Source organism: Macrotis lagotis, chromosome 7 (genome assembly GCF_037893015.1).
Source record: "Macrotis lagotis isolate mMagLag1 chromosome 7, bilby.v1.9.chrom.fasta, whole genome shotgun sequence".
In the NCBI taxonomy this organism is placed as follows: domain Eukaryota; kingdom Metazoa; phylum Chordata; class Mammalia; order Peramelemorphia; family Peramelidae; genus Macrotis; species Macrotis lagotis.
In genome coordinates, this window is record NC_133664.1 from 213,843,845 (window position 1) to 213,868,944 (window position 25,100).

Genomic DNA, 25,100 nt, shown 5'->3' on the forward strand with positions numbered 1-25,100 from the left:
TTAAATGACCTGAATATTTAAGTCTTCCCTTACAACTAGGAAGCTTTTTTGCTCCTGGGTAAAGTACCTGATAAAACTTAATCACTGCCTAGCCGTGTGGCCTTGGGCAAGCCACTTAACCCCATAGCCTCGCAAAAACCAAAATATTCAGGGACCCGGGTCCTACAGAATGCCTGCGCCGAAGGGCCAGTCTGCGTCGGGTGCCCCGGGGTGATGCAGCCAACTTCTCCAGCACGCCTCTCCGGCAGGAGTAATTCAGGTTTTGTACTTCACCCTTCCCTCCCTCTTCCATCTTATCTGTGGGCATAGCGCCCTGCTCGGCAGGCAGCCGCCCCCGGAGGAGAGGGCGTGGGATGGCAGCGGAGTCTCAGAGCTCCCGCAGAGAAAGCGGGCCCGGGGGCAGAGAGGCGGCCCAGCCCGCCGGGGGGGGGGGCCGGGACGCGGGAGAAGGGCGGGGCTCGGCGGGCGGGCCTCGGGCCGCGGCGAGCGTGGGGCGGGGACTCTATAAAGGTGCGCCGCCGGAGAGGGCGGGCCGCAGCTGCCTCTCGCGCTCGGGCTGCGCGGCGGTCCTGGGGCCGGTCCTGGGGCCAGCCTGCCGCGGCGCGCCGCCGCGCCCCGACGCTGGGAGCCAGGGAGGGCCGGAGAGGCCGCTCGGGAGCCGGAGCTCGGGGCTGGGGCGCTGCGGCACAGAGGACGGCGGAGGCCGGCGGCGCCGGGAGGTCAGGCCGGGGCTTCGGTGTCTTGTTTGCTCCTCCGGCAGCCGGAAGCCCCTTGTGCTGCTTTGCCAGGGTCTCCTTGTGCGGCGGCGTTGGCTCACCCTGCCCTCGCCCACCCCACGCCGTAGCCAAGGCTTGGAGCTCCAAGGGATCGAGTTCCCTACTCGGGGCCGAGCCTGTCTCCGTATGGCGCTGGCCTGGAGTGGGGGGGGGGAGGCTGTTCGGGGGCTGGAATGGTGAAGGGAACATGGAGCTCCACCTTGGCAGAGAAGGGAGAGCAGGCAGCGGATGGCCCTTATCTCGACATGGCCCTGCGGCTCAGAAAGGAAAGCCTGAGCACCGCACTCTCCAGGTCCGCCTAGGGCCGAGCGGGCCTGACACGCAGGTCTAGCATCCCGGGGCTGACTGCATTCCCGCAAGGGTGCTGCTGCTTGCCTTCATTAAGGACGGTGGAGGTGAAGTTGCAACCCGGGGTTGGTCCTACGGACGTTTTAATCTTAGATTTTCACTCGTTGCAAAGTTGCGTGGGAAGCATTTTCCTGAGAGTTTTAAAAGGGGCTGCCCCCGAGTCTCGTGCAGGGATGGACCCCGCAAACCTTGGCATGTGAGAAGGTTTATGAAGAGCACTGGAGCCCTTTCAGTGGCTCAACCCCGGCAGTTCTGCTCAATTTTCTGAAATCGTTGCCTTTTTTACACGAATAATCTCTGTTTGAAGAAAGAGTGGAAGGAGGGTGGCATTGTACTGGCTTTGAACTTGCGCAGAGGGGACTTTGGCAATAATAGAGATGAGAGAATGGAGTTAGATATTTGTCCTGTGGTAGGAGGCTTTTTTCCCTTTAGTTCTAATTTGTGCTTATCTTGTTTCTCCTTGTGCTGATGCTTATCTCCTTCCCTCCCTTATTTTAGCTACTTGGGTTTCAAAATTTTCATCGGTGCTGTTTTCTTCCTTTTTATGTTAGCCATTTACCTTGAGGCCATTCAGCTGAGAGCCAAGAGGAGATTATGAAATCAGCCAAGCAGCAAGTGAATCTCAGCCCGTGTGGGGAGAGCCAGCCTCCCCTCAGCCCATTACAGTCGGCTCTGAATTCAGTGGTAACTTCTTCCCAGGCCTACGAGACCTACATTGATAATGGACTCATATGTCTCAAACACAAGATTAGAAATATTGAAAAAAAGAAGGTAACTTTTTTCAGTTCCTTTGGTAGATGTTTTAAACTTGGGCACCTCCCTGTCTAAGAATAAAATCAAGATCTAGTGTATATGCAAAGCAACATTTAGATTTATTTATCATTAATTTAACTAACGGGTTTAGGCTTCTCTTACTCTTCATGCTGTTGTCAAAATGCTGAGAGCATTATGAAAGCATTCATCTTTTTTTTTTTTTAAATATGAAAAGGGCATTGTTCAGCGATAAGGAATACCAGTAACTTGAAAACCCCAACCCTTATTTTCTTGTGTTCTTTCTGCAGTAGTTATTGCAGTACAGTTGCAGCAGTGATGAGAAGCTTGAGTAATGATACTCTGGAACATTCTTCTAACAGTGTTCTAACTTAAAGATGATGTGATCTGGAAGTGCATCTATTTAGAGATGCTTATTGAAAGTGAAAGGATTAATACAGGGTCTGAGGTGATTCTAAAGACTGACGTAAAAATTCCAAATTCATGCCATAACTAATTTCTTTGAATCATGGGGCTACTATTACATTGAATTTCATGTGTTCAGTTTTATAATTTTATTTATTAAATAATTATTAGTGATTTCCTTTTTCTTTTTTTAGGTTTTTTCAAGGCAAATGGGGTTAAGTGGCTTGCCCAAGGCCACACAGCTAGGCATTTACCAAGTGTCTGAGGTCAGACCTGAACTCGGGTACTCCTGACTCCAGGGCCAGTGCTCTATCCACTGCGCCACCTAGTTGCCCCAGTGATTCCCTTTTGATACTCTAAATGACCCTGAGTTTCAAATATTGGAAAATAAATGTGAAATCAAGTTCTATTGAACTTTAGGAATTATTTTATGAAAGGGGTGTTTATGTGTGTGTCTGTGTGAGTGTCTTATTCAGAAGCTAAGTCATCAGTTGGTAGGTTAGTGTGAAGCTGGTTTCTGTGGTCATAGGTTTTAGTATTTAGGAGGTCCATTACTTGTAACTTCCCTTTGGCCACAGATCCGATCTAATCTGACTAGTATAAATATAAAAGTAAATGTATAAATATGAATGAATCAGCACAAATGCATCAACTTTACTGAATACACAAAACTCAGTACATTTTGAAGATAGATCAATAGTATGGTCTCTGCAAATGATATACCATATCTGCTGTGTATTGGAAACTTAGGAGTGACATCCTTTACGCAATTTATCTAGATTTATGTGTAAGTCAGCACAGTGTTATAGGACTACCATCAAGTGCTTAGTAGTGATTGTATATACCAATGTATGTAGTAACACTAAAGATTTATCATTTCTCATAGGAGAGCTGTTTTCATAGTGTTGCTTTTTTAGAATTTGGGATGAAAGTTATTACTCTTGCACTTGGCACATCCAAAAAGGATACAATTGAAGTAAACCACAAAACTCAACAAAGAGTTGAGATAGTATTAGGATGCTCTCTTTGTTGAACAGTAGGCTATTCCAAACCTTGCTTTTAAATTACTCTGAACAGATTATTTTCCTCTTTTGAGGTAATAAATCCCCCTACCTCTCTGAAACTTTTTTCTCACTGCCCTTTTTTCCCCTCCTTTTGACATTAGAGGATGAGATGAACTTCTCTGCCAAGTTTAACCCCTATACCTGTATTCCTGGCACCCTTTTTTCTCTATGACCTTGTTTCATCGTTCATCCATTTTCTCTAATGACTCTTCACATCTCTCCATTCCCTTCACTCTACAAATACATGATCAGACCTCCCCTGTATCCCTTCTCTCCCACCCTCTTGGTCTTTATCAATCACAAAAAAATAACTGGAAAACTCAATCTTGACTTTGACTAAAAGAACTTTTAGAAAAAATCGGCAGGGGCTGCTAGGTGGCACAGTGGATAGAGCACCGGCCTTGGAGTCAGGAGTACCTGGGTTCAAATCCGGTCTCAGACACTTAATAATTACCTAGCTGTGTGGCCTTGGGTAAGCCGCTTTACCCCCTTTGCCTTGCAAAATCCTAAAAAACAAAAACCAAAAAAAAAAAAATAGAAAAAATTGGTTATACTTGTTAGATTCACTTTATCTTTAATCCCTTTTCAAAATGACACATCCCTATCATTTAACCGAAACTGTTCTCTTTAAGGTGACCTTCTTACCTCATCTTTCTTCATTCACTTTGACCTCAGCAAAGCATAAGGCAGTGTGGGATATTAACTTCTTTTGTAACTATTCCCTCTAAACACCTTCATTCATGATAATAGTTAGGCCTCTATAACCATTCCTTCTTTCTCTTCTATGCTGATTCTGTTTCTTATTATTTCTGGTGGAAAACAGGCCTTCATCTTTCCAGTCACCTAAAAAGCAGTTATTTGAACTCAGGTACTCCCGACTCCAGGGCCGCTGGGTGCTCTATCCACTGCGCCATCTGGCCTCCCCCACTTTTCCCTTTTTTCACCTAGCTACCCCATTTCACTACTTTTTACTTAAAGTATTGTAATAACCTCTTAAATGGTCCATCTTCATCCAGTTGGCTTTTCCTGCCTAATTCAGCCTTCCCTTAGCTGCCAAAGTAATCCTCCTAATGCAGTATTTTGATCACATCTCTCCCTCTAATTAAAAAATAAAATAAAATTTCAAGAACTTACTTTACCTTGCAAGTATAGTATAAACTTCTTATGGTATTTAAAGTCCTTTGACATTCTAATACTGTTCCCTTGTAGTGAGAGGGCAAAATGGATTGACCACTGGAAAAAAAGTCAGAAAGTCTTAATTTTGAATACTGCCTCAAGCTTGATAAGTCATTGATCTTGTCAAAGTGGAGATATCTGTAAAATATCTGTAATATTAACACTTGATCAAGGTAAGCAAACTAAGAAATTTGCTTGTTGAAGAATTTCTTTAAAAAAACAAACTTGAAATAGTGAGAACTCCTGAAATTCTATTTCAAAACTTTTTTTTTTTTTTTAGGTTTTTGCAAGGCAAATGGGGTTAAGTGGCTTGCCCAAGGCCACACAGCTAAGTAATTATTAAGTGTCTGAGACCGGATTTGAACCCAGATACTCCTGACTCCAAGGCCAGTGCTTTATCCACTACACCACCTCGCTGCCCCTCAAAGCTTTTATAATCGCAGCAAGAGATAGGGAAGAGAACAAGAAAACACACAGATGTTTGAAATGAAAAAAGAACATCTTTTTTTTTTTTTAACAAGCACATCTACTCTATGATTTAGTAGTATAAGTTGTGTCTCATACTAGCACATATATAGTACTATGTTCTTAAAATCTTTGAAAGAAGAGAAAAAAGTAAACATGTGTTGAAAAAATTGATTGCAGAGGACACTTTGGTTTTATGTGCCAGATCTGCAAGAGAGACAAAGGCAAGGTATAAAAGCAGGTGAAATGGAGGTTGAAAAGGAGGGATGAAGGATGAGTACTACCATAAAGGTAGAATGAAGGGGGCTTGACAAGGAAATAAATATGTGCAATAGAGAGGGAAAAGAATGGTAAAAGTCAAGTTCAGTTTCAGATATGCTGCTTTTGATAAACTGACATGACACCCAGGTATATCTAGAAAGCAGTTAAAGATAACAGAATTGATCTAAAGAGGAAAAAATTTCAGTTATTTATACAGCTTTGACGATTGATATCTAGCCAAGAAAATATACCTGAAAATTCTCAATGAAACTGCCAGTTATCTTCCTAATGCCGTAATTTGATCACATCACTTCCTCTAATTAAAAAATAAATTAAAAAATCTGCAGGGACTTCCTTTACCTTGCTAGCATAGTATAAACTCCTTATGGTACTTAAAGCCCTTTGGCATTCCAATAATATTCCCTTGTAGTGAGAGGGCATAATGGGTTGGCCACTGGATTAAGAGTCAGGAATCCTCAAATCTGACTTTGGATAACTCATTTATCTTGTCTTATACAAAATGGAGACAAGATAAAACAACTAAGTATTGAGTATCTGAGGCTGAATTTGAACTCGGGTACTCCTGACTCCAGGACTGGTGTGTTCTAGCCTCCCTGTGATAATCTCTTAAATCTTTCTAGTTTTATTCCCTTCACAATTCATTTACACAGCTGCCAAAATGTTCCTAATACTTAGGCCTGATCATGCCACTTCCTTTCTTTAAAAAAAAATAAGCCTTCCTTGGATCCTTGGTTCCCAGATAAAATACAAATTCCTCAGCCTGTTTTTTAAGACCAGCTATAATCTGACTCCATCATGCCTTTCCAGTCTTATTTTACATTATTCTCTTCACATTTTCTGTGTTCTAACCAAAGTGGAAATCACTCAGCCAGCCTCATCAGACCATCTTCAGTCATCCTGATTTATATCTGGCCACTAGACCCAGATGACTCAGGAGGAGAAAATCGGATTGCTTAGTGCCCCCTCACTCAAATCCAATTCACTTGCTTGTCATGGCATTACTGCCCTGATGTTGTAGTCTTCTTTGTAATTGAAAGATGTACCTTAATACTATGAATTTACACAGGCAGTAAACCATTTCCATTTTTCTCCCTTCTTCATTCCCCTGTCCTTTCCGACTAAACCCAAATCTATTATTTATTGCTGTTTGTATTTACTTGTTAAGCTGTACCATAAGGAACTGTATTAGATATAATTGCTTCTAAGATTCTTTTCTTGATTTCTGATCATCTTCCCAGCTGAAAAATTATCTCTCCATCAAATCTTAGAGGACTTTTTCTCAATCTTTGCCATCCTTCTATTGTATTTTTAGCTTATACTCTAGTTATTTGTGTATGTATGTAAAACGTCCTATCTCCTAACCCACATTCAGTTAAATGTTTAAGCATAGGACTGTTGTCCTTCATTTGTTTTCCTAGCATTTATCAAAATATCTTAATCATAGAAGAAAAGCAAATTTTATTTAGAAAAACTTAATTTCCAAACTAATTATTAAACTAAAAGTTTTTCTATTTGTAGCTCAAACTAGAAGATTATAAGGATCGCCTGAAAAATGGAGAGCCACTCAATTCAGACCAATTGGTAAGTAGATAGTCTTTCTCTAAAAAACTTGGCTGCTTCAATTTTTAAGGGAGAAAAACCTTCTGGATTTGATAGGGTTAAAGACTGTATAGAATGGGGAAGAGAAATGAAGATATAGTGAGTTGAATAAAGGTCTCACTGAGTCTTCATGTCTCTGAGATTTCTTGATGTACTTACTATTAGTTCCTATCAATAACAGAGTTTGGGATCCTAAATATGAGAGGTAAGTGCTTTAAGGTAATTTCTTTTTCTTACTCTCCTTTCAGTTTTGAAGAATAGTCAATTTTTCCTTCATGTTCTTAAAGCGTTGAATTGATTTTGTCTTTTAATTTGAAGCTCTACCAACCCAATCTCAGTTGAAATAAAATTTCTATCCTTTTCTTCTTCAACTCTTCTCATCAAAAAACATAGGATCATGAGGACATAAATCCAAGGGAAACCCGAAAGAGGATTCTTTGGCAGTTTTTGCTGAGTAATTTTTTCTTTCCTCTTACCATCATTTATCAGAGCAAGCAAGAAAAGAACTATGTCTTAACTTCAAATGACTTTTTGTTGTCCTATCTTTCTTGTGGTATTGGTGCCTAATGAAGTTCTTTTATGGGAATGATTTTAGAGTATGTGTGTACTAGTTATTTAACTTAGTCTTGATAACTTGTACCAAGGTGCATTAAGTAAATATAAAGCATTTTTCTCTTTCTGTTCACTGGCATGCCTTGTTAGGCTTTTATTTGCCAATTTTATTTGCCAAATTCTGCCAATTTCCATCTACTCTTTTGCTTAAACTCTAGGTTCTCTTGACTTAAACTGTATTTTAACTCTAGGTCAAATTGTCTTTTTTTCTATAACTTGGCAGTTTGCCTGAATTCTATACTGGGAGAATCTTTCTATTAATTAGTCTCCCTAGAATCAAGCTTATACATAGATTGGAGGCTGCCATCTATATGGTGTAGCTTATTGGACCTTAGAATTAGAGTTGGAATGAATCCTGGGAGATTGTCTAGTGAAATTCATTACTTAGTACAATCCCCTCTATAACCTAGTTGACACAGGTTGTCACCTGTCTTCTTCTTCAGGGGGTTTTGACTTCCTTTGAAAGTCTAGTGAAGTCAATGGGGCCATTCTCAGAATGTTTTTAAATTCATAAAATATAGGATAATAACACATTTATATTGAAATGTTACCAAATTGTATTTTTTTCAAGAAGTTTATGAACCCCAAGTTAAGAAGCTCTGCCCTACTTGAATGGAGAATATACTATCTTACAAGGATTTTTTTTCCAAATATATTTCTCCCCTCCCTAGCAAGAGTTTTAAGGCAACACATTCTACTGCTAGAAAACACTAATTACTAAGAATTTTTGCCTTTTTAATGATCACAAAGCTGCTACCCTGTTGGACCTAGAACTTTTGAGGGGGAGGCTCAAACTGAGAAGAAAGCATATCACATTGACTCATGTTGAGATTGTAGTCGACTTTTTTTAGGGTATGTTTCAAGGCCCCTGCCTCTATAATTCGAACCCTTCTATAGTTAGGATTAAGAGTTCAGTTCTTGACTGCTCTTTGTTGCCTGATGTGGTCAAATTACTGAGTTGGATCAGGTTTTCTTGCAAGACAATGGGGTTAAGTGGCTTGCCCAAGGCCACACAGGTAGGTAATTATTAACTGTCTGAGGTCAAATTTGAACTCAGGTCCTCCTGACTCCAGGGCCAGTGCTTTATCCACTGTACCACCTGGATCAAGTTTAAAACTTTACTCTTTAACTTCAACCCTTTTCTCTCTGAAGATGAGAAAACCCAGGTTCCAGATCCAGGTTTCAATGATTATAGAGCTCTCACCTGTAGGTCATCCAATTTGTGATCTAAAATATTGAATTTGGACCAGATGGCTCCTCTGTTTTGTGAAATATATTCTTTGGAAAAAAAAAAGAATAGTAATAGCTAACATTTTTATAGCATAATATGCCAGGCACTTTGATAAACACCTTAAAAATATTTCATTTCATCTTGTTAGCTTTATCCTAGTGTGAATTTATTGTATTTTTTGATTAAACTTTGATAAGGGGAATATACTTAATACTTACTAAAGGAAAGGTTCAGGGTAGACCTTCTGTTGTTCAAATTAAATTTTTAACATAATGCTCTGACCCTCTCTTGATCTTGATTTTTTACCTCAAATTCAAATTCATTTTAGCCTTTAATTTTCAACTTGAGTTTCCTTTAATCAATCGGCTTTTCATGTGTTTTTTTTTCCTAACTACTCTAACATTCCTTAGAAACCACAAAACCTTGAAGGAACTCAGAAGCCTAATTTAGCTAAATCCTAAACAATTATTTCCTTTACATTGTTTATTTTACATTTACATCTAGCCACAGACAACTACAGTTTGCTTAAAGACCTTAGTGGAAGACAGCCTATTATACAACCCAAGGCAGAGCAAGTGTGAACCTGCTTAAATTTCATAGTCCTTCAAATCCTTGAAGATTAATTACTGTGACATTGACAAAATCTATTATATTCAGGTTTCCTCAGGCCTCATTTGGCATGAATGAATCTTCTCCCTCAAGTAGCTTAGATGGCCTTGTAGGTGGTTTTTAGACCTGTAATTCAGAAAAAACCAAGTTCAAATCCTGCCTCAGACACTTAACTAGTTGTGTGTCCCCTTGACAAGTCCCTTAACCTCAGTTTCTTATGTGTAAAATGGGAGTAATTATAAAACCTACTTCTTTGGGTTTTTTGCATATCAAATGAGATAACATGCAAAGAATTTTGTAAACCTAAAAGCATTTTATAAATGCTATGATGATGATGATTACTATTACTAGTACTACTATTACTATGTTGCTTTTCCCTCCTGTATTTCTTCAGATCACCAATATTCTTCCTTGTACCTAGGACTGAACTTAATATTTTAGCTATGATCTGACCAAGGCACGGATAGAATAAAAGTATGACCTCATATATTTCCTTTTTTTATTTTGAATTTTTTACAATTTTTCCCCTAATCTTGCTTCCTTCCCCCCACCCCCCCACAGAAGGCAGTCTTTTAGTCTTTACATTTTTCCATGGTATACATTGATCTGAGTTGAATGTGATGAGAGAGAAATCATAACCTTAAGGAAGAAAATTAAAGTATTGTGCCTGATTGTTGCACTAATGGAATGAGCAAATCCTTCAAGGTTGGTTATCACCTCAATGTTGCTGCTAGGGTGCACAATGTTCCTCTGGTTCTGCTCATCTGACTCAGCTATCAGTCCATGCAAATCTTTCTGGACTTCCCTGAATTTCCATCCCTCCTGGCTTCTAATAGAACAATAGTGTTCCATCACATAGATATATTACATTTTTTTAAGCCATTCCCCAATTGAAGGGCATTTACTTAATTTCTAGTTCTTTGCCACCATGAACAGAGCTGCTATGAATATTTTTATACAAGTTATTTTTTTATACATTACTAATATATTCTTGTTTAAGAGTAAACATAATACCTCCCCCCCAAAAAAATATAGACCCTCAATGAGAAATAAAGTAAAAAGAAAAAAATGTGTTTTAAGTCTGTGTCCTGATACCATCATCTCTGTTTCGGGTGGATCACATTTATTATATCAATCATAGAAGTTACTTCCATAATTTTCCACTGTTGCTGATTGTAATTCTCTCCATCCATTCCTCTCCACTACCATATATTATATTTTCTCTCTCCTTTCACTCTGTCCCTCTTCTAAAATGTGCTGTAGGGTAGCTGAGTGGTGCAGTGGACTGATCACCAGCCCTGGGGCCAAGAGGCCTTGAGCTAACATACCATCCAGAGACCCAGCATACAGCCCTGTGGTCCAGGACAGGCCACCTAATCCCAGCCACTTAACAAGAAGTAAAAAAAGAAAATGTGTTATATCTGACTATTCTCTCCTGTGATCTACCCTCTCTTCTATCACCCACATCCCCCCCTTCCCCCTTTCCCCTCTAGATGTCTATACCCTATTGTGTATGCTGTTTCCTTTCTGAGCCATTTCTGAGGAGAGTGAAGGTTCCCCCATTTCCCCCTCACTTTCCCCCCTTCCATATCATTGCAAAAGCTCAGTGTAAAAAAAAATATATTTTTTATACAAAATATCTTACCCTATTCTACCTCTCCTTTCTGACCTCATATTTTTAAATGCATATGTGTATGTGCATTTTTTTTTAGGTTTATGCAAAGCAAATGGGATTAAGTGGCTTGCCCAAGGCCACACAGCTAGGTAATTATTAAGTGTCTGAGGCTGGATTTGAACTCAGGTACTCCTGAATCTAGGACCGTTGCTTTATCCACTGTACCACCTAGCCACCTCAGTGTGTGTATTTTTGTATACATTCTCCAGAAAACTATCAATCTATGTTCTCAAAGGAATTATATTTTAGTATTTATCTTTATTATATTTAGTATTTAACTGTTATAAAAATTTCAAATTCTGAACCTGTCCTCACGTACTTTTATGAGGATAGTACTTCAAAAATCAGATGTTATGGAATGAATCTTAGTAATCACAGTTTAATTAGCCTCATAGCATTCATTTAAGTTAACATGTAGTTACTAAGGTTTCATGAGTCTAGTGTTTTGAGAACTGCCATGGTTGGGTATCATCTTCCTAATCATTATCCTGTGTTTCATATCTTGTACATATCAGGTACCCATCTCATTGAAATGAAAATGCTATTATAACTAGAAAATATCACCAAGCATATCTTGTTCTTGGAAGATAATTTTTCTTCCTCTGCATAAATACTTGGTATAATTTAAAATCTATGAAGGAACTACGATGACAATTCACTGTAGAAACAGCGTTAAAGTCAGACAGAAAACTCGATGTTTTCCTAGTGTTATTATTTGAAATAAGCTATATACCTTGGACAAGTTATTTAATATCCCTCAGCCTGCCCCAAGTTGTTCAGCTATAAATTGAGGATAATAATATCTGTACTACTTGGCTAATGGGGTTATTTGTTTCATGAAAAATACTTGATGACCCACAAAGCACAGTATTAAAGTGACCTATTTAAGAGAATATGGTAGCTTAAGCAATATCTCAATTGCATTTTGAATAACCTATCTAATGTAAATAAATAATCACATCAGCCCCCCTTCAATCTACTTCTTACCTTAGATTACTTTCTTCGATCCAGCAGCCTCCTGATTAATCTCTGCCTTACGTTCTCCCCACTCCCTTCTATCCTGTACCCTATTGCCAAAGTAATTTTTCTAAAATGCAAGTCTGACTAAATGAGTCTTGCACTCATCCAGTAATGCTGGCTTCCTATTGCCTCTTAAGATCAAATATCAAGTCCTCTGTAGCTTTTAAAAACCTGTTGCCAATTTGTTATTCCATTTTCCTTAGACATTATTCTCTCTCCCACTTTGTGATTTCTGCCAAACTGACCTTCCTGCTCCTTACGTAGGACTCTTTCCTGTCTCTTTGCTTTGTCACTAGCCATCCCCCTTGACAGGAATCTTTTATTTCACCTCTTAGTCCCTTGATTTTAAGATGTATCTCAAGCACAGTCTTATGTATGAAATATGTGTAACCTATTCAGACTTCCTTCTCCAGTCAGATACTGGTGTCTTCTCTCCTATTGTGTCTTCTATTTATTTAACTGTTCCATATATAATCACTTTATATTTACACTGTATATATTTATATATGTGCCTGTTATTTTTTACATCAGAATATAAATTCCCTTTTCAGTAGGGATTTTTATTGCTACTGTATTTGGAATGAGACAAATTATTGGGCTAACATTTCACACTTTAAAAAAAGAGACAGGGGAAGCTAGGTAGTGCAGTGAATAGAACTTCGAAGAGAGAATACTATGAGCCATTTTGGCCTCATGTTTAGCAAGAAGTGTCAGAGCTTCAGATTTCAAACAAATAAATTGACTAGTACTGCTTTCAAAATACTATACCAAGTACAATGTCTTTGAATGAATCCCTCCTCTTTGAATTTTGACTTGCTGCCTTTTCTTGAGACTAACCTTTTCCTTCTTTCCCTTCTCTTATCATAGAGCTCTCTTATTTTGACATAGACTCACGAAGGTCAAATGTTTGTTTTTTTAATTGTTTTATAGGAAGCAGTAGAAAAGTATGAAGAAGTCTTACATAACTTGGAATTTGCCAAGGAGCTTCAAAAAACTTTTTCTGGACTCAGTCAAGATGTAAGTTTCAAGCTGTGTGGCCTTGGGCAAGCCACTTAACCCCATTTGCCTTGCAAAAACCTAAAAAAAAAAAAGTGTTTCAGGAAAAATAGCAGTATATATGTATATATATTTCATATATACATATACATATGTACATATAATGTAGTATATATATATAATACACCTATAATTATATATGATACATATATACATAATTATAAAAATCACTGGTATATACAATATTAAATAGACTTTAATCTTCACCTCTATAAAGATGGTAAATTTTCTTAACTTTTCTCTGAGGGAAAGCCTGGTATAATATAGTGTTGGTTTACCTATTGTTCTTTCTATTTTATATGGTTGTAGTAATTGTATATATTTTTCTAGATCTTATTGTTTCATTCAGCATCATTTCATATAAAACTTCTTTAAATTCTCCATATTCATCTCTTGTGGCATAGTCATTTTCTGTTACATTTGTGTATTGTAACCATGATTTGTTGAGCTATTGCTTATGGTTTATTCAAAGGGCATTTATTTAGTTTTCATCTTTACGGTAAATCTTGAATTGTTAAGTTTTGTTTTTGTTTTGACTGGCTAAGGACTTTATAGCTTCACTGTAAAGTAACAAAACAATAATTTTTACTTGGTATTTTTTTTTACATGTCAGTATATTTGGAGGATTATTTCAGTTAGACATTTGCTATGGCAGAATTCAGATGACTAATTATTTTAAATATAATATGTATTGAATGGCAAGGTGGATGGAGAGTTGGTCTCAAAGTTAGGAAGGCCTGGATTCTAATTTCTGATATACTCTCATAGCATGAACTCATGCAAGTCACTTAACTTCTTGGTGCTCTAGTGACCTTTTAAGGCTTAATTGCATTAGATGGAGTTGGTTTGCCTGGAAACTTCCTGGATGAATGAAATCACCAGTATGATTTCTATCACCGTATGCTGAGACAAATCGATTGTGTCCTATGTTATCATGTACTTCTAGTGACCAAAAAATTTATGGCTTAAAATACAACATTTGGCTAATCTGCATGTTAACCTTTTCCATTAGATAATCGTACATTTTGAGTAACCAATCAAGAGAGTAAAGTAAAACTATTGTTTAGTATGATTTGCTTGTTAGATATGACAATTGGGATGGGGATGGGGCAGAATTCTAGGGAATGCTGCCTTAGGGAAACACGTTCATATAGATTTTGTTGCAAAGTAAGTCATCTGGTTAGTTAGAACTGACCATTTTTATAACTCTCTGTGGTCCTTTTTCTCATTGCAACTGCCTGTTAGTTTTTTTTTAACTGTCTGGAACATGGAAAGCAAATTATAGATACATACATGCATACATATATACATACAATTTTGCTTTCAAGTTATTCTCACAAAAATTAGTTAGCTGTTTAGGATTAACTGTATTTCATTGATTTTCCTCATAGTAGATTATAGAGTAGGATTAACCTCTTGGCTGACAGAAGACTGAATTCTAGTCATAGACACTGCCATTCATTGGGTAACTTTAGGTAATTTGACTTCTTTTTAACTCAGTTCTTTTCTACATTTTTCTATCTATCTTTCCTGTTTGTATCAGAAAAGTATTTCTCCTGCCTAACTCTTAGGGTCTTTGACTTCTTTAAGATTTGACTCAAGCACCACCTCCTCCAGATGTCCTTTTCCATCCCCTAATCTAATCCATTGGTAGCTTTCCATCTAAGCCTACCTTCATTTACTCTGTATTTACCTTGTATAATCCAACTTAATCTTCTCTCCAATTAGAATATAAGGCCCAAAAGACAAGGACTGTTTTTGCTTTTTTCTTTAGTTCTCCAGCAGTTTGAAAAGTACTTGGTTTATAATAATATTATTTAGTAAGTGCTTATCTGGTAGATTTAAAAGCACTTAATTGTAAATTGGTATAATTAGGATTATTACATATTCTAACCCATTAACTTTTTTTAATTGTCATGCTTAAAATGTTTAGAATCTTTAGTTGTTCTGGGTTAGATGGCCTAAGAGAACAATTTCAATAACTTTTTTAGAATAAAGGTAACATCTTGTAGGGAAAGCACTAGATTTGGAACTGGAGGACAAGATTTGGAATTTTAGCTCTGCTATTACAAGGACTTTATCTACTGGGCCTGTAAAATGAGGGAGTGGACTAGCTCTCTGAAGTCCTTCTTAGCTCTAAACCTTACATCTAATTTTCTGATTATGAAATTGTTAATGGAAGGTATAGATGGCAGCTAATTTCAATAACAATTTTTTTTAATAGCTCCTGAAAGCCCAGAAGAAGGCTCAGAGAAGAGAGCACATCATAAAACTTGAGGCTGAGAAAAAGAAACTTCGAACTATATTTCAAGTTCAGTATGTTTTACAGAATTTCACACAAGAACATGTACAAGAGGACTTCAAAGGTGGCTTGAATGGTGCACTATATTTGCCTTCAAGAGAACTAGACTACCTCATTAAGTTTTCAAAACTCACATGCCCTGAGAGAAACGAGAGTTTGAGGTACAAACGAGGCACACACTTTATTTTAATTTCTTGGTATTTGGGAATTAATTAGAAACAGCTTTGAGGAACAGTAAATCTTATGATTAAGAGCCATAGCATTTCAAAGGGGTGGAAAACTAGTCCTGTTTGGATATTATAGTATTGTAGAACTGACTCTTAAAAAAAGATTGTCTGAGGATCTGTTTAACCTTAATGTAATATGTGAGTATTTTAGGAAAAACTTTGTTAAGGTAAAAAAATGATCTTTTTATAATCCCAGAGTTTTTGCATTCTTACTTTCTCCCCTTAAATAAAGTAAGCAAAATTTAGCTTGTTCCAACAAAATTGAAACTTCAGAAAAGAGAAGTACTTGATATTTAGTCATTATCCCACAGGCATGCCACAGGTAAAAATTGAAGAACTTAACCCAGTAGCTAAGTCACAAGCAAAAAAATTTATTGAAATCTGACTCTTATGAATTTTTTTTATTCCTTCCCCTCTCCCCATTATACTGTTCTTTTCAGTTATCCATCTTGTTTTGAACAAGACAATTTTTTTTAGGTTTTTTTTTTTTGCAAGGCAAAAATGGGGTTAAGTGGCTTGCCCAAGGACACACAGCTAGGTAATTATTAAGTGTCTGAGACCGGATTTGAACCCAGGTACTCCTGACTCCAGGGCCGGTGCTTTATCCACTGCGTCATCTAGCCGCCCCCTGAACAAGACAATTTTTAAATTTTTTTTCTTTTTTAGAAAGTTTGGTATTTGATTTTATGTGAATTTAAAATTCATCTGTGGGGTCTGATTTCCAAGAAAACTAAAATTCTATATGAAAGCTATAAACTTCAATCGATACTTGGCCTTTTACATTTAGACACACTTGATCCCCAAGGCCATCACCAGTACATGTTTGTCCATTTCCTTCCCCTATTGAATGTAGACTCAGGCATTGTGCAAATGTATATTTACCTTAGACTCAACAACACTTTTATCTGACTCAATATCATGTAGAAGGGCTCTTAAGTAATCCATTACAGAACTCATATAATTTCCCTTATTTAACATTAGCAGTCATGAGTTGATGATACTATGTCAGTAAATTGTCACTTTAAACTTGTCTGTTCCTTAATAGTTACTTTTGATAAATATGTGTAATGAATTTAGCCTGAAGATTGCTTTTCTTTTTTTTTTTTAAAGTTAGATTATTTCAGAAATTAACTTGAATTAGAATTCTAAGTAGATAAATCTGCTTTAGCAGTTTTGGGTTTAATTTTTCCTTTCAGTTGGAAAGAAAATTAATTTAGTAATGTATGGATAGGAATTCATAATGTGTCACAATAAAGTTGCTTTATATTTGCTGTTTTTCATTGTCAGTATTGAAGATCAGATGGAACAGTCATCACTCTACTTTTGGGACCTCTTGGAAGGTAGTGAGAAAGCAGTGGCAGGAACAACATGTGAGTCTCTGGATGCCTACAAACTTTATTCTATGAAATTTAGTATTAAACTTAAATGTTTACATTGAGGGAAGCATCAGAACTCTCATCACATCACATGATAATTCAATTAGAACGTTTTCCTTGTCTAGTGATGTTAAACAAAAAGATTTGCTTATATTCAATTGGAATAGTATTTTAGAGAGCTTTGAAGTGGAGAACCTATATAGTCTGGTGGAAATATATACTAGTCTGGAAATTTGCTAGCCTGGCTGCAGACCTATGACCTTAGGTTTAACCTCTGTGCTCCAGTTTACTGTCCTGTGAACTAGAGATGTCTGCCCAAAAGCATAGTTTAAGTGTTTTGAAAATTAAAGGAATATATCAATAGGAGTTATTTCAGTTATAAACATGAGTTATTTGCATGAATTGATTAATTTCATGTTGTGACCAAGCATTATAAAAATGTTAAATTCAACACATCAGTTAGCTGCTCTGTGTTAAGGACCAGTGATGGAGGTGGATAGCATTTTTCATCCTAAGTTTTTCAGGATTGTCTTGAATCATTGTATTGCTGAGAATAGCTAAATTGTTCACAATTGATCACTGTACAATATTGTTCTTACTATAAACAATATTCTTCTGAAACCCTCCTGCTCATCATTTCTTATTACACAATAGTATTCCATCACAATCATATACTTTTACTTGGTTTAGCTGTTTCCCCAATTAATGGAAATCCCCTCAATTTCCAATTCTTTGCCTCCCCAACTATTTTTCCACATAGAGGTCCTTTCCTTTTTTCTTTGATCTCTTTGGGATACAGACATAGTAGTGATACTGCTAGGTCAAAGGATATGCACAAGTGTATAGCCCCTTGGATTGAGTTCCAAATTGCTTAAATTTAATATTTAATCTATTAATTAAAAAGGTTAAAAACAGTTCACAACTCCCAACAGTGCACTAGCATACTAATTTTTTCCACATCCTCTCCCACCATTTGTCATTTCCCTTTTCTTTTATATTAGCCCATCTGATAGATGAGAGATGGTGCCTTAGAATTGTTTTAATTTTTTTTTAGATTTTTTTTTTTTGCAAGGTAAATAGGGTTTAAGTGCTTTGCCCAAGGCCACACAGCTAGGTAATTATTAAGTCTCTGGAGGCCGGATTTGAACCCAGGTACTCCTGACTCCAGGGCCGGTGCTTTATCCACTGTGCCACCTAACCGCCCCATTTTAATTATTTTATGTGACTTAAATTTAAGGTTTTTTTTTAATTTTTAAAGATTTGATTTTTGAGTTTTACAATTTTTCTTCCAATCTTACTTCCCTCCCCCCCCACAGAAAGTAATCTGTCAGCCTTTATTTTGTTTCCATGCTGTGCATTGATCCAAATTGAGTGTGATGAGACAGAAATCACATCCTTAAGGAAGAAACAAAAAGTATAAGAGATAACAAGATCAGACAATAAGATAGCAGGTTTTTTTTTCTAAATTAAAGGGAATAGTCCTTGAACTTTGTTCAAATTCCACTGGATGCAGATGGTATTCTTCATTGTAGACAGCTCAAAATTGTCCCTGGTTTTTGCACTGATGGAACGAGCAAGTCCATCAAGGTTAAATATCACCCCCATGTTGCTGATAGGGTATACAGTGTTTTTCTGATTCTGCTCATCTCACTCAGCATCAGTTCATGCAAATCCCTCCAGGCTCCCTGAATTCCTGTTCCCTCCTTCTTTCTAATAGAACAATAGTGTTCCATGACATGCACACACCACAGTTTGCTAAGCCATTCCCCAATTGAAGGACATTTACTTGATTTCCAATTCTTTGCCACCACAAACAGGACTGCTATGAATATTTTTGTACAAGTGATGTTTTTAAACCCTTTTTCATCATCTCTTCAGGGTATAGGCCCAGTAGTGGTATTGCTGGATCAAAGGGTATGCTCATTTTTGTTGCCCTTTGGACGTTTAACTTTAATTTCTTGAATGACTTGAATTCTTACAGATTTTACTCAGTGCTCTATATATTTGAAAAATGGAGGGGCGGCTAGGTGGCGCAATGGGTAAAGCACTGGCCCTGGAGTCAGGAGTACCTGGGTTCAAATCTGGTCTCAGACACTTAATAATTGCCTAGCTTTGAGGTCTTGGGCAACCCACTTTAATCCCATTTGCCTTGCAAAAACCTAAAAAAAAAAAAAATGAGACTTTTATCAGAGAAATTTGCTGTAAAAATAGTTTTCTGCTTTCCTTTGAATCTTGATTGTATTTGGATTTGTTTGTGTAAAATCTTTTTAATTTGATGTTGTCAAAATGATCCATTTTATATCCATATTATTTTTTTCTCTTGTTTTGTCATAAATTCTTCCATTATCCATAGATCTGACAGGAAGATATTCCATGCTTTCCTAATTTGATTATGATATCTCCCTTTATGTCCAATTCATATACTTATTTTAACCTTAAATTTTGGTATACAGTGTAAAATGAATGCCTATTTTCTGCCATACTACTTTCCAATTTTCTCATTAATATTTCTTAAACAGTGATTTCTGGTTCCAAATGCTTAGATCTTTGCATTTATCAAACACTAGATTAGTATGATCATTTACTACTGTATTTATTGTGTACCTAATCTATTCTGCTAGCTCATCACTCTATTTTTTAAACCAGTATCACATTGTTTTGATGATTACCATTTTGTAATATAATTTGAGATTTGGTACTTTTGACTATCTTCCTCCACTTTTTTGATTCCCTTGATACTCTTGACCTTTTGTTCTATAAAATTACTTTAAAAATTTTTAGAGAGGAATTCTTAATGTGTCAGACCACAACATACTTTTAAAGTTGCTTTATTTTTGCAACCTTTTATTGTCAGTTTTATTTTTTAGTAGTTTCATGGCATTGAATAAGTAAATTAAGAGAGATAGAATTATCATTTTTTCATATTGACTTTTCCTATCATGAGCAATTAATATTTCTCCAGTTGATTAGATTTGACTTTATTTGCATAAAAAGTGTTTTTAATTGTGTTCATAAAGTTCCTGGGTTTGTCTTAGCAAGTATTTGATGTTATCTAAATTTATTTTAAATGAAATTTAGTAATCACTTTTAAAAAGATTGTATAGGGCCTCCTTAAGGGTGGGAGAAGCAACTCTTTCCTTGAGATATATTAACTTCGTTAAATCACTTAGCTTTTGTTTTCTTCAGGTGTAATTCCTTAGAATTTGATAAATTTAGAATTGTAGCTGCATATGTAAGTATTGGAAAAGTACTTCTAGGTGGGGTCAGGAGCAGTAGTCATGAAATCTGACAAAAATGAGGTATTGCTTTTTTAGCTATAAATTGCTACTTTAAAATGCATTTAGTTGATGTAAAAGACAGTTTTTCTCATTGTAAAGTAATAGCTTTAGCTATACTTCAGTTTTTTGGTTGTTAAGTAATGATAGTGAGGTGCTTGATTCTCTTGGCAGTCAATAGTATTAATTGCTTACTGTGTGTCGGGCCCTGTGCTAAGTTGTTAGGAACACAAAGAAAGCCAAAAAGAAAAAGCTCAACAAAAAACATTCCTTGCCCTAAGGAACTCACATTCTAATGGGGGGAAAATATGCAAATATATAAGCAAGCTTTATTGAGTATACTAGATAATCTCAGAGGAAAGGGAAGGCTTAGTAGAAGTGGTTTTAGTTGGGACTTGAAGGCACCCAAAAGGTAGAGATAAGGAAGAAGAAAACTCCAGGTATTGGGGACAATCAGTGAAAATATACTAATTCAGGTAATGGAGTATCCTCTTAAAGGAATAGCAAGAAAGCCACATCACTGGATTTCACTTTAAGAGCGATGAAAAGTTTGGTAAAACTACTATAGTGGGTGAGATTGCATCATTTGGAAAGGCATAAAAGGATTGCCTTGCCATACTGGAAGGCCCAGTTAAGATGATGAAACATACATTTGTAATGGAACAGTCAGCTTTGTTTAGTAGCATGTGAATAGGACTAAAGGCAACAGATGATAATGACTTTAGATTGACTTCAGGGACCCCCATCTTCTTCCAGAAGTTTTTTTCCTTAAATTTTCCTAGAAAATTAGATCACCTTGAAAAAAGATCTATAGACTCATTGCCACTATTAGCACATCTGGCTTTTGACCTCATTATTCAACTGAAAATGCTCTCTCCAAAATTACCAATGATATTTTAATTTCCATCTTCGCTAGTCTTTCTGAATCCTCATGCTTTAACTTCTTTTCAGTATTCATCACTTACCACTCTGTTCTCTCTTCATTCTCCTACATGTCTGATCACATCTTAGTTTCTTTTACCAGATCATTTTATCATGCCCACAATCTCAGGATTCTCCATGTCTTGGAACCCTTTCTTTTTTCTTAGTCACCTAATGACTTCATTTTTTTCTCATGAGTTCATTTATCTTTAAAATGATTCCTGCATATACATCTGTACTTTTAGTCTCTTACTTGACCTTCAGTCAGCATCATCAGTTACATATTGAATATTTCCACCTGGAACCCTTAGTTATTTCAGACTTAAAGTGTCCTGAAACAAGGACCAGCCAAGGAGCTGCCAGAATTAATAGAGAACCTCCTTCCATGAGGTCTTCCTTGACTCCTCTTTCTCCTGACCCAGTCAGTTGCCTAAACCTTGTCATTTCTTAGTCTCCAACATCTCTCACATGAGTTGAATCTTTCTCCAATCACATGGCTGCCACTTTAGTTTAGACATTATTCATTCTTTTACCAGATTACTTTAATAGCTTTCTAATTTGGCCCCTCTGCTTCAATCCTTTCCCTACTCTATTCCATCTTTCATTAGTTACTACCATAAAATCTGTTTGGGTTTACTATTTTCCTCTTCTCTTCATTTACCTTACATGTGAAAGGATATATAAATATGTGTGTTTTTGTACCTACTTAAATATTTACAAGTTGTTTCTAATGTGTATCCTTATAAGTTCCTTGAGAGTAGGGCCTATTGTGCTTTTGTCTTTGTATTTACATTGCTTGGCCCATAGTAGAATCTTAATAAATGCTTGATTGATATCTTTGGGTAAGGATTTAAAGGGAAAGATTTGCCTTGACTCTTCCTCATGGTAGAATTCCATTTTCATAATGGAGCTAATCCATTCATAAACTAATCCATCATTTTAAAGGAGCCTTGGTTCAAATGTCTTGCCAAACCAGTTTGCATTCTGTTTTTCTGTATTAAATTCTGGGTGGCATAAAAATAGACTAGTGAAAGGGCTACTGTAGTAGGTTAAAGGTTAAATTAAAATGTGTTTTCATTTTTAGTTTTTAAATTTTGCTGTGCCTGAGAGGGCTCAAGTTTATGTATTTGCAAATTTTTAAAGCTTGCAAGGTTCCTAATTCTTAATATTTCTCTATCTTAGACAAACACATGAAGGATCTGTTATTTAAATTGCTGACCTCTGGCTATTTTGAAAGTATTCCAGTTCCCCGAAACAATGTTATAAAGCAGCAAGAAGAACTAGATGAAGAAATCCAAGGAAAATCAGAGAAGAAGCAGTTATTACAGATAGAATCTGTTAAAGAATCAGGTTTGATATAAATAGTAGAATTTTAGATTCTGTGTTGATAACTATTTATTTAACACTAATCATTGTGAATCATCTAGCTTTTCCTAAACCACTTGTTATCCATAGTCCGGGTAAATTTTTACTTGTTGCTGAGTAACAGAAAAACTTGTCTTAAAGCTATACTGATGCTATTTATACAGTGAACATTAAAAAGAAATTCCAGGCTATGTTTTTGATGCTTAATTATGTTGCTTCTGGAAATCACTGATTAAAACAAGAAGTTTTAAAAACTATTGGTGGGTGGATAAAGCACCGGCCCTGGAGTCAGGAGTACCTGGGTTCAAATCTGGTCTCAGACACTTAATAATTACCTAGATGTGTAGCCTTGGGCAAGCCACTTAACCCCATTCGCCTTGCAAAAACCTTAAAAAAAACAAACTATTGGTTGGGGCAGCTAGGTGGCACAGTAGATAGAGCCAAGCCCCAGAGTCAGGAGGACCTGATTTTAAATCTTGCCTCAGACACTTAATAATTACTTATCTGTGTAACCTTGGGCAAGTCACCCTTAACCCCATTGCCTTAAATAAATAAAAATTAAAACAGGATAATCTGTAGTAAACCCCCTCATTTAAAAGAAACAAAGAAGCTACAAAACTTAATAAATCATAATACAGCACAAATTTACAAATTCAGTTATTTTTCCTTATCCTCCAGTTCTCTTTAGGAGAAGCTGTTGATGCTTCTGTTTATGTTTGGATTATAGGTGTTATTAACTTGAATTAACATGGGAGGTTCTGGTAAATGTTTATAATTGACTTTCTCCAAAAAAATTACATACTTTTAAGTTTAATCTGTGTTACTAATATTTTCTTTTACCACTATGTTAAATCTAGAGTCAATATAACAATAAAATAAAATCCTGACTTTGTGTAGTGTTTGCTAATTTCTAAGGTAGAAATGCTTACACTGAAAATTTAACAGTTGATTTTTGCAAACCAATATGAGTTGGCTCTGGCACACTCCTGCTCCTCTTGTGGGACCAGTACTATGGCTACATATAGTAGCTATTTGAAGGCATAGGACTTAATGAGGAGATTCAACTTTAATTGGGGAGAATATGACTTTGCCCATCTTTTAATGAAAACTATCGAATTCACCATAAACCATAAAACTTGTAAAGAGTAAAGTGGACCATTCTACATAAATCATGTACTGTGACAAGTAAAAAAAATTGTTATATTTAGTATACTTTTGGAACAAAAAATAGTTGTCTAGTTTAGAAAGATAATTCTTGCCTGAATTTCAGTTAAATGTACTCTCTTCATTCCCTAGAATCTCTTATGGAGCATACACAGCCTGAGATTCAACCACAAGAGGTAAGAGTTGTGGAAAAGAGCTTTGATGATATGATAGTAAATGAGTATCTTACTCACTACAGTTAGAAATGTTAATAATTAGCATTTAAAGGTAAAATAGAGTTCAAACTAAATTAGATTTTCATTTTTTTCTAATTCATGAGTTTTCTGATTCTAGTTGCATTTCTATAAAAACTTCAGTTAATGTCACCATAGAATGGTGACAAAGCATGCTATCCATCTCCTGAGTTGGGGGGATTGAGGAGGAAAAATAGCATAGATTTTTGTTATTTGGAGAAAAAATATTAAAAATTTATGTAGTTGAGATTCTATCTTACATAATTTCTTCCTACATAATTTCTTCCTGCCCATGTCTGATTATAATATTAGCTATCATTTAGCATTTTGAAAGGGCAGCTAAGAAGATAGAGCACCAACCTTGGAGTCAGGAGGACCTGAGTTCAAATCTAGCCTCAGATACTTAATAATTGCCTAGCTGTGTGATCTTGGACAAGTTACTTAAACCCATTGCCTTAAACAAATAAAATAAAAAGTAAAAAAAGTCCTGCCGAATTCATTTTTAAAAAAAATTAGGCTTAAATATTTTTTGAACTTCCCTTTTTCATTAGTATAGTACTATTTTTTTGTTTTTGTTGTAAACACAAAACTCCTTTTTCCTACTTTTCATCATTCTGTAAATTTTTTTTTATAATTTTGATATGGCTTTAAATTTGAATATTATCATTTTTACTGTATTTGCATAGTACAATTGTAAATATAAATAGTAGTTCCAACTTGTCTGTCTTATTTCCATATATTGTCTTGTAGTTATATTTATGTATACTTTATTACATTAACTATCAGGTATTTTTATGCATTTTATTATTTTAATAAAATTTTTGTTGATTAAGTAAGTATATCTCCAAATCAAAATCATTATGCTTCCTTTTAACTCTCTACATAGCACCTCAATTTCTTACCTTGTTATGTTTTCCATTTTTTCATATAACTGTAAATCAGTCAACGTTTCTGAATCAAATTCACTGTTCATGGTGAATAATTTTTAAAATATGTATCTTTAATAATCAATAGTTTTACATCAGCATTCATTAGTAAGGGGCAGCGGTGGTGCAGTGAATAGAGGACCAGCCCTGGAGTAAGGAGGACCTGAGTTCATATCTGGCCTCAGACATTCGGTAATTACCTAGCTGTATGGCCTTGGGTGG

General features: G+C 36.2%; 1 protein-coding gene across 4 annotated transcripts in view; it reads left to right on the top strand.

Moving 5' to 3' along the window:
* Nucleotides 1-530: 530 nt before the first annotated feature.
* The window catches only part of CAPRIN2 (caprin family member 2), a 59,493-nt gene continuing 34,923 nt past the window's right edge, over nucleotides 531-25,100 (top strand). For all 4 annotated transcript variants that reach the window (XM_074194794.1, XM_074194796.1, XM_074194795.1 and 1 more), the window contains exons 1-8: nucleotides 531-719; nucleotides 1,676-1,895; nucleotides 6,806-6,868; nucleotides 12,964-13,050; nucleotides 15,314-15,552; nucleotides 16,906-16,988; nucleotides 22,373-22,540; nucleotides 23,852-23,895. In XM_074194794.1, coding sequence (XP_074050895.1) covers nucleotides 1,719-1,895; nucleotides 6,806-6,868; nucleotides 12,964-13,050; nucleotides 15,314-15,552; nucleotides 16,906-16,988; nucleotides 22,373-22,540; nucleotides 23,852-23,895 — 861 coding nt within the window. In that variant the 5' untranslated portion in view covers nucleotides 531-719; nucleotides 1,676-1,718. The remainder of the gene's footprint in view (nucleotides 720-1,675; nucleotides 1,896-6,805; nucleotides 6,869-12,963; nucleotides 13,051-15,313; nucleotides 15,553-16,905; nucleotides 16,989-22,372; nucleotides 22,541-23,851; nucleotides 23,896-25,100) is intronic.